At 40.3% G+C, this 13,546-nt stretch overlaps 1 protein-coding gene across 7 annotated transcripts in view; it reads left to right on the top strand.

Annotated features, from left to right (window-relative positions):
* The window catches only part of FGGY (FGGY carbohydrate kinase domain containing), a 374,083-nt gene that overhangs the window by 266,446 nt on the left and 94,091 nt on the right, over nt 1–13,546 (top strand). For all 7 annotated transcript variants that reach the window (XM_011377062.1, XM_023521507.1, XM_023521508.1 and 4 more), the window contains one exon: nt 4,585–4,732. In XM_011377062.1, the coding sequence (XP_011375364.1) occupies nt 4,585–4,732 (148 nt within the window). The remainder of the gene's footprint in view (nt 1–4,584; nt 4,733–13,546) is intronic.

Below are 13,546 nucleotides of genomic sequence, written 5' to 3'. Positions count from 1 at the left end.
GTGGTTAGCCATTGCAGGATTGTAAGTAAGGAGATAATGTAATCAGTGTTCCTGCAGGGCTTTATTCCCAAACCGGAGGGTACAGATTTTATTGTCAAACCCCCAACATAGGTGATAAGGGCAGGTGGCATTCTACTCCTGAGGGTGCTTGAATATGTCAGGATCATTCCTCCTTTCCTCTTGTAAGGTTGGAATTGAAGAGTAAGGAAGAGAACGGAGGCAGTTGTATTCTGTATAGGTTGCTATGTGGTCATAGGCAGTGAAAGAAGCATTGGTCCAAGAATGGCCTCCAAAAGATGGTATCAAAGATGAGTCTGGAATGATGATTGACAGAAGTAGGTAAAGAAAGCAAACAAGAGAGTTCTAGGCAAGAGGGAGCAGAATAGGCAAGTATCCAGAAGCATATTATGGAAATTAAAAGTAGTTTAGTGTGATTATGGCATGGTGTGTGCAGGGGTGAGGAGGGAGGAAGAATGGAAGACATGTCTGCAATACAGTGCAGTGTAGGAAGAGCTAGGTAATGAAGAACATCTCATGCTAGGCAAGGAAGTTTGTGCTTTCTCTTGAGGACAATAGGGAGGAAGCACAGAAGGGTTTAGGTAGAGGCAGAAGTCATAATCAAAGTTGCATTTTCGAAGAATCTCCCAGGAAGGAGTACAGGAAACGTAGGGGGCAAGTTTTCAAGAGGAGAAATAAGGTAGGAGGCCAAAGCTCTAATCTAGGCATTCAAATGTGGCCTGAATAAAGTAGAAGCAGTTGAGCTGGACAAAGGTCTTCTGGTTAGAGGGATATATTTAAGTTAGTAAATTGATAAGTCCTGGTGAAAAATTAAATTTGAGAGCCAAGGGGAACAGCTGACTCTGTTCCCCAAATGATTACTTGAGCAATGGCTTAGATGAGATTGGCTTTGATTAATCCCAAGAAACACAAAGGAAGAGTGGGTGTACCAGAAAAGACAATGTGTGTCATATGATGCATTTTTGTCAAGGTCCCTTTGGACATCTAAGAGGAAGCATTGGATGGGTAGTTGGATATTTGGCCTGGAACTCATGAGATAGAAATGAGCATGAGATAAGGGCATATGTTTGGGAATCCTCAGCCGTAGATGGTAACTGGAGCCATGAGAGGAGGACGGAATCACCCAAGGGTATATAAAGAGTGAGAAGAGGGATGAGGACAGATCTCTGGGACAGATTTCAGGTATTTAAGGGACAAGCAAAGGAAGAGAATGAGCTAGAGAGGAGGTAAAACCAAAAGAGTATAGTGTCCTGGAAACAAAGGCAAGAGAACAAATGAGTAAGAAGTGGTCAAGTGATGCAAAAAGTGGGAGAGAATTCAAGTAAAAGAAAGGCAGAAAATTGTCCAGTGGAGTTAGCAGCAGAGAAGGCATTGTTCCTCACTATGGGACCAGTGTCAGTAGAAAGGGGCAGGCAGAATACATATTGTGGTGGCTCAAGAAGTGAGGATCTGGAGACAGTGTGGAAACTTCCTTTCCAAGACTCTCTTATGCCTGAAAAGGGACAAATTCTTCTGTTAAACCATGTATTCGGATTTGGGGTTTGAAAGTATGGTCACCATACTTCTGGGCAGCCTATGAATCCAGAAAGTTAAATGATTTCTGGACAGGGAGGAGAGAATGGAGATTCCAGGGCTTCTATCTGTGTTCAAGATTATAAACAATAAAGTCTGAAAAAAATCTTCCCGGACTCTTGGATTTTTCTAAAGCTAGAAATTAATTTTCTGTGGTGGGAAAGGAGAGGGAACTATGTATTGATCATCTATCATTTTATAGTGCTCAGGACTCTATATTTAATCTTCATAGGAACCTAGAAGGTACAAATATCAGCGCTGATTGCAAAAGAAGTAAACTAGGTTCAGAGAGGTTCAGTGTACCTGATCACCCAACTGGTACATGGTGAAGTCACTTTGTGATCATTCAAACTGTATTTTCTTTATTATACTCAATGGGACTAGGACAGCAAGAATTTCTCCCTCTAAGACAGGATATATGAGCCTGGAGTTCATGAGAGGGAGGGAGAATGATCTATTTGGAACAGTTAATATGTGATTCCCAAGCTGGAAGAGGGCAGACAGCCATTTGAGAAGGAATTGATAAAACATACAAAATGAATCAAAGTCAGAACCAAAAAAGGCATCATGCAAGGTTAAAATTATGTGAATAATGATGTGCATTCGTTATTTTAATGTTTTCCAAGTGCATTTCATTTTGAATGATATACTCAGATAGCACACATGGTAAGGTATAATTGAAAAAACGTGCAGGAGAATGGCTGCATTCAAAGAATAAACATACAGCTGCGAGGAGGTTAGGAGTCAAAGGGGTAAGCATATGCCCCGTCCCCCAGGGATCTCATTAGTGCATGAGTGACCATATATGCAGAGGCTAAATGAATCTCACTGTTTGCAAAGACCCGCGATAAATGAGACAATGACGAATCAATAGTAATTAGGCCTATAGATTCTTATTGACCCAGATGTCTGAAACCAAATGCCCTGCTCTGAGATTCCTTGAGAGGCAAATGAAAAGATTTATAGACACACACTTAAAAAAAAAAAAAAAATCCCTTTACTCTAAGTACAGTGATGCTATTCTGAAGAAAAATGTTGCTAGAATTAGTGCAGACTCTTGACTTCTTGCTGGAAAAGATGTTCTCTTGGCTTTTGTTGTCAGTGTGGTTCGTGTTGGACCAGGAGCAGAGAGCGAGCAGAGAAATAGAAAATCAGGATGTGATCATATTCTATACAGATGGTTCTGGTCCCACCTTCCATGGAGGCCTTGGAGGAGACCTTCCTGACACTATCATACAAAAAAGCAGAGTTTGAATGAGGGACTTTGGCAAATCGTTACTGACCTGGAATACAGAAAACACATGGCTTCAGAGTCACACAGAGAAGGGTTTAGATTTGGACTCTGTCAAGTAAGTGCTTCACCTCTTCAACGTCCCTCTTGTAAAGGGACATTAATAGTGTTTCCCTCACCAAGCTCTGGTTGAAGGCCTGGAGCACACTCAGGGAGCTGCAGTTGATGATGATGTGGTTGGTGAGCCTTTTCCCAACCACACTGCTGTCCTCCTAATGTGATCTAAGGCAGATTTTTACAGGTGGAAACGAGGTGTCACGGCAAGAAGCAAAAGTTGGCCTGGTAGGTAGGACTGCCCTTGCCTCTACCCAGCATACGTCACACACATGTACACACATTCTCACACTTACATTCCCTCACACACTTACATAGAGCTGTTTTGCTTTTCTTTCTTTTCTATATTGGAGTTCCACATAACACTTTTATTCAATAAAAGAGCTTGAAAACCACCGCTCTGCTCTTTAATTTATAAAACTTCCAGGAACTTCATGCGATCCATGGAAACACTCAGTGTCACAAAGCTGGAACTCGAAACCTCTGAGCTGTACTCCTCAAACATGTTTTAAATGTAAGTCATAAATACGATCTTAGGTATCTTAGGTATAACCTCCCTTGGATACTGATTTCCTATTTTTTTCCACTGTTATTCAAGCCATGTTTTTAACCATTAAAGCTATCGTTCCAGAGACACCAGTGGGAAGTCGCATGGATGCCAACCTCTGATAAACCCACTTTCTTCTAGAATTGTTGATTTGGGACTTTGAGAAGGAAGCACTTTTAAAGAGGGAGAGGTAGCCAACTTGAATCTTTGTGACATGCAGTGAAATTTAACCCAGTGAGGTAGCTGTTCTTAACATATGGGAAAACTGAAGTTCAGGGAGGTTATGTCGTTGGCACATGTTACTCAGCTGGGACAGGGAGAACGAAGATTTGAACCTAGGACTGCCTCGACTCCCAAGCCCATCATCTCCACCTCCCTCCCACCTGAACATGTAAAGACTGAGAGAGGTACTCAGACTCCCTCATTCTCCACATGAAGGAACCGAGGCTTAAACAGGAGAAAGAACTAATGCAATAGCATTTGGTGGGTTAAGGTTAGAAATCAAGTGTCCTAATTCCTGATCCTAACTGCATTCACTCCATACTATCACTTCCCTTAGCAAGCTCCTTTCCTGAGTCTGGGAACTTATATTTGCCTCCATTCGTCATCTCATCATTATTATTACAAGTAGGAATACCAATTTTAAAAAATCCTTTACATATGTACAGTATAGTACACTTTATAAAATACTGTATCTTCACATATATAATCTTTTTTGATCTTCACAATAGCCATATGAAGTAAGTTGGACAGGGAATATGTATCTTGTTTTACAGATGCAAAGAAAGTGGTTCAGAAAGTTTGAATAACTTTCTCATGGTTATACCCTACGAGGGATAAAGCCATTCCTAAATCTGGTCTTCTGATTCCAAACCTTTCCACCCTCTGCTAGGACATCCCATCTATTCTGGGTGATAGTACAGTGATGTGAGAGATCAGTATGCTGGTTTCTGTGGGTTTGGGGTAGTTTCTTTGCTGAAGCTTTTGGGACTCTGCTTACCTTCTGGATCTGATGTGGAAGTACAAATGGTTTCTTTCTGCAGAACAGTTTGCTCCCCGACCCTACCCCCACTTTTAAAAACAAAATTCACTTCTCTTCCAGATGCCAGAGTGTATATGCATATTTGAACAGTCACCTGGATCTAATTAAGAAGGCTCAGCCTGTGGGTTTCCTCACTGTTGATTTACATGTTTGGCCAGATTTCCATGGCAACCGGTCTCCCTTAGCAGATCTGACACTAAAGGGCATGGTAAGTGACAGCCAGTCCTTGCTCAAAGGTGAAGGCAGGCCAAAGGGCGACAAAATTTGGAAGAAGCAAAGTGGGAGAAAGGAAAAGAAGAAAACTAAACAAAACAGGCCAACAGCCCACTAGCTTCCTGTAGACGCGCTGCTGTTATGAAGGTTCTTGTTGCTCTGCAGGATGATCTGCTGAAAGTTCTCCTTGTTTCTGAGCCAATCTTGAGAGCGCTAAAAGCAGTATTTCTTACATTTAGCTACTGCTGCCTCTTCGTCCCATGGAGTGGCTGGAGGTTGTGAGCCCCTGCCTGTGTAATTTTTGTATTTACATCAGTTCGAAGAGTCATGTTTTCCATCTCCATTCCCTGGCTGCCTGGTAAGTAAGTGGTAAATATTACCACCCATGATCTTGCTTGCCACAGACACACATCTGCCTGGTCTCTGTAAGTCAGAGCTATTCAGAGTCCATGCTAATATGATTAGAATTTCAGATGGAACTTTGGTGAAAGTAAAATACAATTAATAACTTACGTCGGTGGATAAATTCAGCTCTTAGTGACATTAAGGGTCACTTCCAGTGCAGAGAGTCCGGGCTCTCCCGGAGGGGCCAGGATGAACTTGGTGGGAAAGCTCATAACCACCTAAGCTAAGATATGACATCTTGGTGGCCAAGCGAGATTAGGTGGCTAAGAGTAGTATAGCCATCAAGAATCGCGTGAAAGTGAAAGAAGTAGAGTTAAGCTTCAGTTCCAAGAGGCAGGAGAGGCCACGAATAAGAAAATAAGCCATCAATACAGAATGTAGGAAGCTGTCAAAAGCTGAGAAGCAGAGTGCGAGGTAAATTAAGGTGGAGAATTCAGAGTGGAGGCTGCGAGCAAGGTAAGGTTTATGCACTGCGTGGCAATGGAGCAGGCCTGCTGGCTCGAAGCCCTTCAAGACTCACTTCTATGGTTTGTGATTAATTTCACTGAGATGGTTTTAAATATTTTTATGATGCCAACGGGAAGACCTGATCTTTATTTTCATTACCTCGTTGACATAATCAACTTCTGCTAAAAAAAATGGAGTCAAGTTGAAAAGAAAAGAAAATTGGACACAGCAAAAGTTATGTGTGTCTAGAGTCCGTGAAGTGTGCCCACACAACAAAAATTATTTGGCCTGTGGAAGCAGAAGGAGAAATGTCCAGAGAGGGCCATGTGGCCACAGGTTGCAGCTAGAAAGCCATGCTTTCGGATAACTGACTCTCTGGATGCAGACAGAGGTTAGGGGAAGAACACATTTTTGTATGGGTACAAAAATGAGTGTCAATTAAAGACAAATAACAGAAGCCAAATACATTAGGCACCTAAAATGCTAAAGAAGTTAAGAAGCCTGACCAGTTCATAAAATAACCCCAAAACAAAGCACAGTTGTATAGTAAAATGATCTGGATCTAGAGTCATTCTCTTGGGGTCCTCCCCTTGCCACTCTCTGTCTACCCAGTTTCAACACCCAGCATGGCAGGTGCCATGTCTCCCAGTGGCTTTTGTCTATTTCTTAAAACTAAGCCCAACATTCAAAGACTTAAGAATTCTAATAAAGGTAGCCCAAATGCAGAATGTAATTCCAAAAGAGACCATGGAGTATTTTTATGAATGCCTGTCTCATTAGAATAAGTGCTTACTCACCAAAGGAGATTTCTTACATGGGGAAATATGCCCGATTATATCGAAATATCCTACTATGTTTGCTTCCTTTAAAGTTTCACTGGTTTATAAATATACCTCATATATTACCTGATATTTCTTATCACTGTTTTCCTTTCATAACTGTTCATGGGTTAGGCTAACATTAGAATAGCTGTCACTTCATGAGTTTACATCACAGCACTGGAAGGAGAAGGTGACCTAGATAAGATAGAAGGAAGGAAATTCTGAGCTAAAAAATTTCCCCCAGATCTCTTTCCCTCAATCCAATTATGGGTAACATCAAAATAATCATCCTGAAAACTATGTTATCCTTTTGTCAGAACCTACAATGACTACTGTCTCCAGCACTTATTCAGTAAATATTTATTTGGTACCTACTATATGCGGAGCACTGCTGTAGACACAGTAAGGTACAATAATTCCTTCATTCATATTTCAAGGGAAAGGAGGGCAGTGCTTGATAAAATGTGTACATAGCAACTAGAATTGTCAGGGTAACCCCAGTAGGGCAAGAACCATATATGATTTCTTCTTTGGGCTCTCGAAACATTTCTCTGGGTACATACTAAGTGTTTAATGTGTACTTATTGATAATTTATAGTCAACATGGAGATAATAAAGAGATCTTGCATTCTTTTAGAAAAAATACATATGAACAATTTGCCAATACTGAATGGATTAGTTGCTACTCTTACTATCCATATGATAAGTATTTAATACCAATATTAATGCCCAGGTAAATTCAGAGAAGAAGCTCCCATTTTATCTTAATTATGGACACATTTGTCAATCAATTATTTTAACAAACAAACACAGGCCCTGTTATAGGTGGTAGTAGGAATAAGAGTAGCCATAATTCCAGCTCTTGGGAATATTACTGTGTTGGGAGCAGGCAATATATAAACAAGCATCGGGGATACTGGGTCAAGCTCCAGGTACCATTCAGTGTCCAGGGCTCCCTACATGCATAGAAGATGAGACCCAACTTGTTTTCACTGGTCAAGAAAGGCTTCAACTAGGAGGCGACACTGAGTGAAGTGGAGAAGAGGGTTTGGGGCCAGGGAAGTCATAGTATATGCAGCGTTCTGGAGGGGAGGAGAGAGCATGGCATATGAATGTCAATGATTTTGGCTTCTTATATCATTGTCTTACCAATGATAGGTTGCATTTAGCTTTTTATCTTGGTAATAAGAAAATATTTTCTCAGAACCACTCCCTATTCTCCTTCGGCTTCAGCAGCATTATGCTCTCTTAGTTCTTTGCTCTTGCACCATTGACTCTTGTCTCTTACTTTGTTAAACATCCATTCATTCATTAAGTGTTGTTCACCTACTATGAACACAAAGGAAAAAAGAAACTGTACCTGTCCTGAGTTCACATGAAAGTAGGGAAGATAATTATTGTACGTGTGTGTGTGTGTAATCATTATACAGTGTGATGATACCTGTAATATAAACATCGATGTAAGCTGAAGGGGGTGCTCTGTAAATATCTGACTTTGAAATTTTTTTAAAAACTGGCATTTGGTTAGCAAGGCCTCATACAACCTTTCTCTACTTCACTTGAAAATGACCGGTGAAGATTCAGAAAAATCATTAACTCATTCTGACTTTGACAATTAAGATGACATTCAGCTAGGAAAACTTGAATTGGCATTCTCAGAATCTGGGAATATTTTCCAGCATCTAAAAGACTAAATATAACTTGTTTGATAACCGTAGTACATGACATATGAGCATAGTAAACCACTAGCCTTGGATGAGTTCGGACATCTCCACCTTTTGCTCCCTCACTTAAAAATGCAAGGCCCGTTTAAGGCTAAAAAGAGGATAGTCATCCCTCTACCCTGCTACTGCGGTTAAGAGTTTTTGTTTTGTTTTGCTTTTTGGAAGCAGCCAGCAAGTTGAATTTCCCAGAACTCCTACACAACTCGAATCTTATCTTCTCTTTCAGTTCAATCCATTAGAAAACTGCCAACCCAAGAAGCCAGCTGAGCAGGGAGTCTGATCTAGGATGAATGGTGGTGCTGCCCTGCATGCTAAGGATCCTGAGTTAAAAAAAAAAAAATCTATTAGTGAGGCAGAGACAGGAAAACCTTGTGAATTTGGAGGAGGGGTGTAGTTTTGCATGACTGCTGCTTTAGGATTAGAAACCTGGGCAGTGGTGACCCACCTCTGGCCAACGAAATAGAAACTGCTAGCCTCTCGAAATTGGCAACTAGCTGTAGATCTGAAGAGGCAAATCCAAACTACAGTGAGTTGGGTTGGAAGTAAATCATGAGGACGGTATGCTGGGAAACACTGAATATGTATAACTCTAGTTAGAATGAATAAAAAAATAATAAAGTGAGTCCATTAGGAAAACCATGTTGCATACAAAGAAAAAGAGATACCGTATTGAACACTTAGGGAAAGGCCTCTTAAAAAATATTTATTACTGAAACCAAAAGAAAATATTAAAAACTCCTCGACATAGTCAATGGGATTTTTTTAAAGGCACATCTCTATGAAATAAGGTAGAAACTTATTAGGAAAAAATGAGTTTGGAAGAAAAGTCAGTGGAATAGAAAAAAAAAAAATGAAGTGATAAAGACAACCAAAAATACTAAATAGAATTAAAACCTGCATCGAGGGCAATAAACATAACTTTTACTGAAGAAAAATAAGATCAGAGCTGTCATAAGATACAGCATATATTTTAAATTTACTAGAAAAACATTTTGAGGGTGGGGACTATAGCTTATTTACTGTTTAAATTTCAACAGTGCCTAGGTCAGAGACAGGGACATGTCTCTGTTGGCTTATAGTTAAGCAATTATTTTAATCTTTCTTTGCCAAGTGAGGAATGAATGGTGGCCTGCCCTGGTTCACAATACCAAGAAATGGCAGAGCTTCAATAAAAACATGAATCCTGACTTTCGGGGCTCTTATCCCCATGAGGCTGCCTTAACTCATAACTCTGGACTTCGAGAAGTGTACTGAGGGCTATAAAAAAGGAGTCCAAATTCCTATGTCACGTACAGCTTAATGCTGAACCACACTCCTCACTCTGGTCCTTGCTCCTTTGTTCTGACCACCAGCTTTCTCACTCTTTCTCCAATTTTTATCTTTATTTTGGTCCTTGAATTAAAGCTCTGACCCTGTCTTTTCTCAGTAATGGTTCCAGTTTCCTTCCTACCCTCACTGACTCAGAGTTCAAAAGTAATTGTCACGCCTGGTTCAACTTGGCTCTAAACACTTTCACGTTAGGTGCGTACCCTCGTAAGCAGGAACAGGGCACCAGGCATCCTTCCATTATGCTTGATAGAATCATTTCTTTTTTTGATCTGGTAACAGTTGGCTCCCTGCCATGTGACTAGCTATTTAATTTTGTTTGGTGATGAAGTGTCAACCTACAGCATTGGGCTAAAAAGAGATGGAGGTTAGGGGGTGGACAGCTTAATAGTATGCCTGGACCAAGTAGTCAACTATGTAAATAGTTCTCCTTTCCACTTAATAAATGAGGCATGGAGAGCTAAGAAATGCGCATGCGATATTTAAACGACGTAGAAGCTTGGGTAACAGCCATCAATCATTGTCAAAACATTTAACACTGGTGATTATAGTTTCTTTAAAACCAAACCAAAACAAAAAATTCTTACTTTTAAAGTGAAGAAACATGACATGGTCACACATGGAGATAGATGAAGCTAAATTCTCACCATCAGGAATCGTTGCATGGTTTATGCTTGTTTGGGTGTGTGATTGTTTTTATTTTGAATGGTTGTTGGATAGTTTTACCCCTGTGAACTAGTAAAGAGAGCCCAGGTTTTGCTGTCAGACCTGCATCTGCATCCTGACTGGAAAGTATATCAGTTGTATGACCTCTGAGGTTAGCTCTGTGAAGTCAATCTGCTTGTCAGTGAGCGGGAAAGACACAGGCTTCCATGCATCATTGTCAGAATCAAATGGGAAGACTGTCACATAGTACACAGACAGCAACAGCAAATGCTTTTAAATCTGTGGCTCCTTAGTGGTTCTTACTCGCGTGTTTACAAAGTGGCCAGCCAGATGATAAGTATCCCCTTTGAATTCTGAGCAGCCCATCATGAGCTGTCCACCTTAGTCTCAGGACCGACCGGATTCACCAGCCATGAAAATCATAGCCACCAACAACCAGCTAGAAAAGCTGAACAATCACTTGGTCTGTCACAGGAACCAAGTTTTATACAGGTGTAGTGATTAGTGATTGGCCCTCAATTTCCCCACCGACATAGTGAGAAACTCAAATTTGGTGTACCTGCAAAACAGCTAGTGCTATAGGAGTTTTGAAAGAGTCCTTACCTCCTTGTATATATGACCAGTTGTTATTCTGTTATTCTCAAATTAATATGAGCTTTTCATTTTGATGGGTTTTTTAAAAATTATTTTCCTGAAATACCCACTCAAAGAATTAAATTACCCCAGAGACATAGCAGGCCGTGAGAACACACCATGTTCACCATTGGTTGAAACGTGTTTTCTGTGCTTCGTTTTGGAAATACAGCATTCTGCAGAACAGAAAGTTACTTTCTGGTTCTTTGAAGAGCTGTGATTTCTAACGTAAGGCCATATGCTGCTCAAACTGCTGGAGAGGTTGAATGCTGCTCCAAAAGCTCTTCAAAGCAAGCACAGAGCAAGTGTGCATGTGGAAAACGGGGAGAGAGTCAGGAAAGAAGCATTACAAGATCTTAGCCAGTTCCCAGAGGACTAACTCCTAGCTAGAGATGGGCAGCACTAAACAGAGTCAGATGTGGATGGAGTCAGCAACTCAGATGAGTACTTTTGTAAGAGCTCAGTAGAAACCAGAGGGTGTATCCTTGTGGCTTCCTCTGATAGGGTGATCGATGACGGAGCTGGAAGTACGTGAGCAAATTAAAGCAGCTTTTGAGTGATATATTTATAAGCTTTGGAAACATGTGGGCTCTTTGACATGCATTTGTTGATGTTTCTCTTATGATTTAATGCTGTTTTATTTAGCCATTTTTACATATTGTTTTTGCCTATGAAAAATCAAATCCTATAACAAAGCTTAATATCCTCAGTATCATTTTACTGGTTATCTGATAATGTGTATTTCTTTTTTTTCCCCTTTGAAGTAACTAATGTAGCAGCTAGTGTTGTGATTTATAATAGGTCTCATTTATTCAGGGATCACGATGTACCAGGCACCAAGGTAGCTGCTTTACATGCATCAACACCAATTTTTATATTAACCCTACAAGGCAGTGTCGTTGCTCCCATTTAAAAGAATGGAGAAACTATGGTTCAAAAGTCTAAGTTATTTACTCAGAAAAGATGGGAAGTTATATTACATCCTAGTCAATTCAGACCACGGTCACTGATGTTCTTTGAAAGAAAAAAAGTTTTAAGATTTAAAAAAAAACACACAAGTCTTTGTATTTTCATACTCTCTTGCTCTATTTTCAGTGTGTTTGCCATATTTCTTCCTCATTTTACTGACTTTTTAAATTATATCAGAGGTAGACTTTTCTTTCCTAGTACATTCTATCTTCTCTATATACACTAAAAAACAAGTAGTACTGGGGGAGGGGGTAGATAATGGACAGGAGTTCTGCCCAAGTGCATAATGAGGAGTGAATTAGGTAGAAGTCGGCTAGGAAGGCCCGACAGATAAACAATGAGAACGAACTGAGGCCAGAGGACCAAGAATGGAATCTAAAGAGTTGTATAAATCAAAGACAGGGTTGGATGATACAGGTGGGGGCCAAGACAGTTGACCAGAACAGCTTTGGGATACTGGTACATGACATATTAAAATAACTTAGATTTAGAGCTTCAGAAGCAGAGCAGACAAAGGTGTGAAGTGCTCGGTCCGTCTGGGAAACAGCAAATGGACTGGAGTTCACCAATAGAACAAGGTTGTAAGGGACAGTGCTGGCCCATCATCTAGTCAGTGTGTGTGTCTTAGTTGTGTGTTGCTGCTTTAATGAATTACCACAAAGTTAAAACTTAAATTTATTTTCTCCTAGTTCTGTAAATTAGAAGCCCTGGCTGGCTTTCGCAGGTTTCTCTGTTCCAGTTTTCTCAAGACTAGAACCAAGAGCTCTTATCAGCAAGCTCTGGGAATAATCTACCAAACTCATTCAAATTCTTAGCCAAATTAAACTCCATGCAGTTGTAGGAGGCCCCTGTTTCCTGGCTGACTGTCAGGCCGGGGTCCTCAGCTTCTGAAGGCCACCCTTACCTCTTGGCTCCTTGTCTCTTTCTTGTACCTTCAAAGTCAGCAATGGCAGATCAAGTCCTTCTCATGCTTTGAATCTGATTTTCATTTCTGCCTCATTTCTTCTGCCTCTTTTCTTTTACCATATCTCTTGACTGACTGTTCTGCCTTCCTCTTCTGCTTTTAAGAGCACATGCAATTACATTGAGTCCGATTGGATAATCCAGAATAATCTCCATGTTTTAAGGTCAGCTGACTAGTCACTAGTTCCATCTGCAAAGTCCCTTTATAATAATGTTTAGATTAGTGTTTGAGTAACAAGAAGATGGGGATCTTGGGAGAATATCTTTAGAATTCTGCCTACCACAGTGTGTTAACACATTTGTTTTTGCATTCCTCAAATCTCACTTCGTTTTATGCATTGCCAAATGTCAGCCTGGACTCCTGATAATTACTGAAACTTCTAATTGTTGTCTGGGAGATTTGTTTGTTTTCTCTTCCAGGCTGCCGATATCTCAGCCTTGTTCTCCCATCTTTGTCCTCTCTCCAGAGGTTTTCTATAAATCTTTCTCTGATCCTCCTCATTTCCTCGCTGTCTGTCCATCAGCTCCACCTTCATTATTGCCTGAGCAAACAAGGCATTTTTTCTTTTCCTTTGTGTTCTGAAAACTTTTGACTAATTCCGTGGATACTCCCCATCAAGTTCTGATGACTCTAGAATAAATCTGAGGACTGGGAATTCTGTTTCGTGTTTTTTGTAATTTTTAGAAACCACTTGAGAATCTATATCTAATCCCTCCTCCACCACTTTTTTTCCCCTTATAATCACTTCAATTCCTTTAACAACTGACAAAGAAAAAACTTAGCTAACTAAGTTGCTAATACATTTTTTAATCTCAACTATTTTAAGGTCTATGAAACTATAAGTCCCATTGCCA

Source organism: Pteropus vampyrus, unplaced genomic scaffold, assembly GCF_000151845.1.
Source record: "Pteropus vampyrus isolate Shadow unplaced genomic scaffold, Pvam_2.0 Scaffold305, whole genome shotgun sequence".
Classification (NCBI taxonomy): domain Eukaryota; kingdom Metazoa; phylum Chordata; class Mammalia; order Chiroptera; family Pteropodidae; genus Pteropus; species Pteropus vampyrus.
The sequence above is the reverse complement of the archived record's forward strand: the minus strand, read 5'-3'. Positions and strand labels throughout refer to the sequence as shown.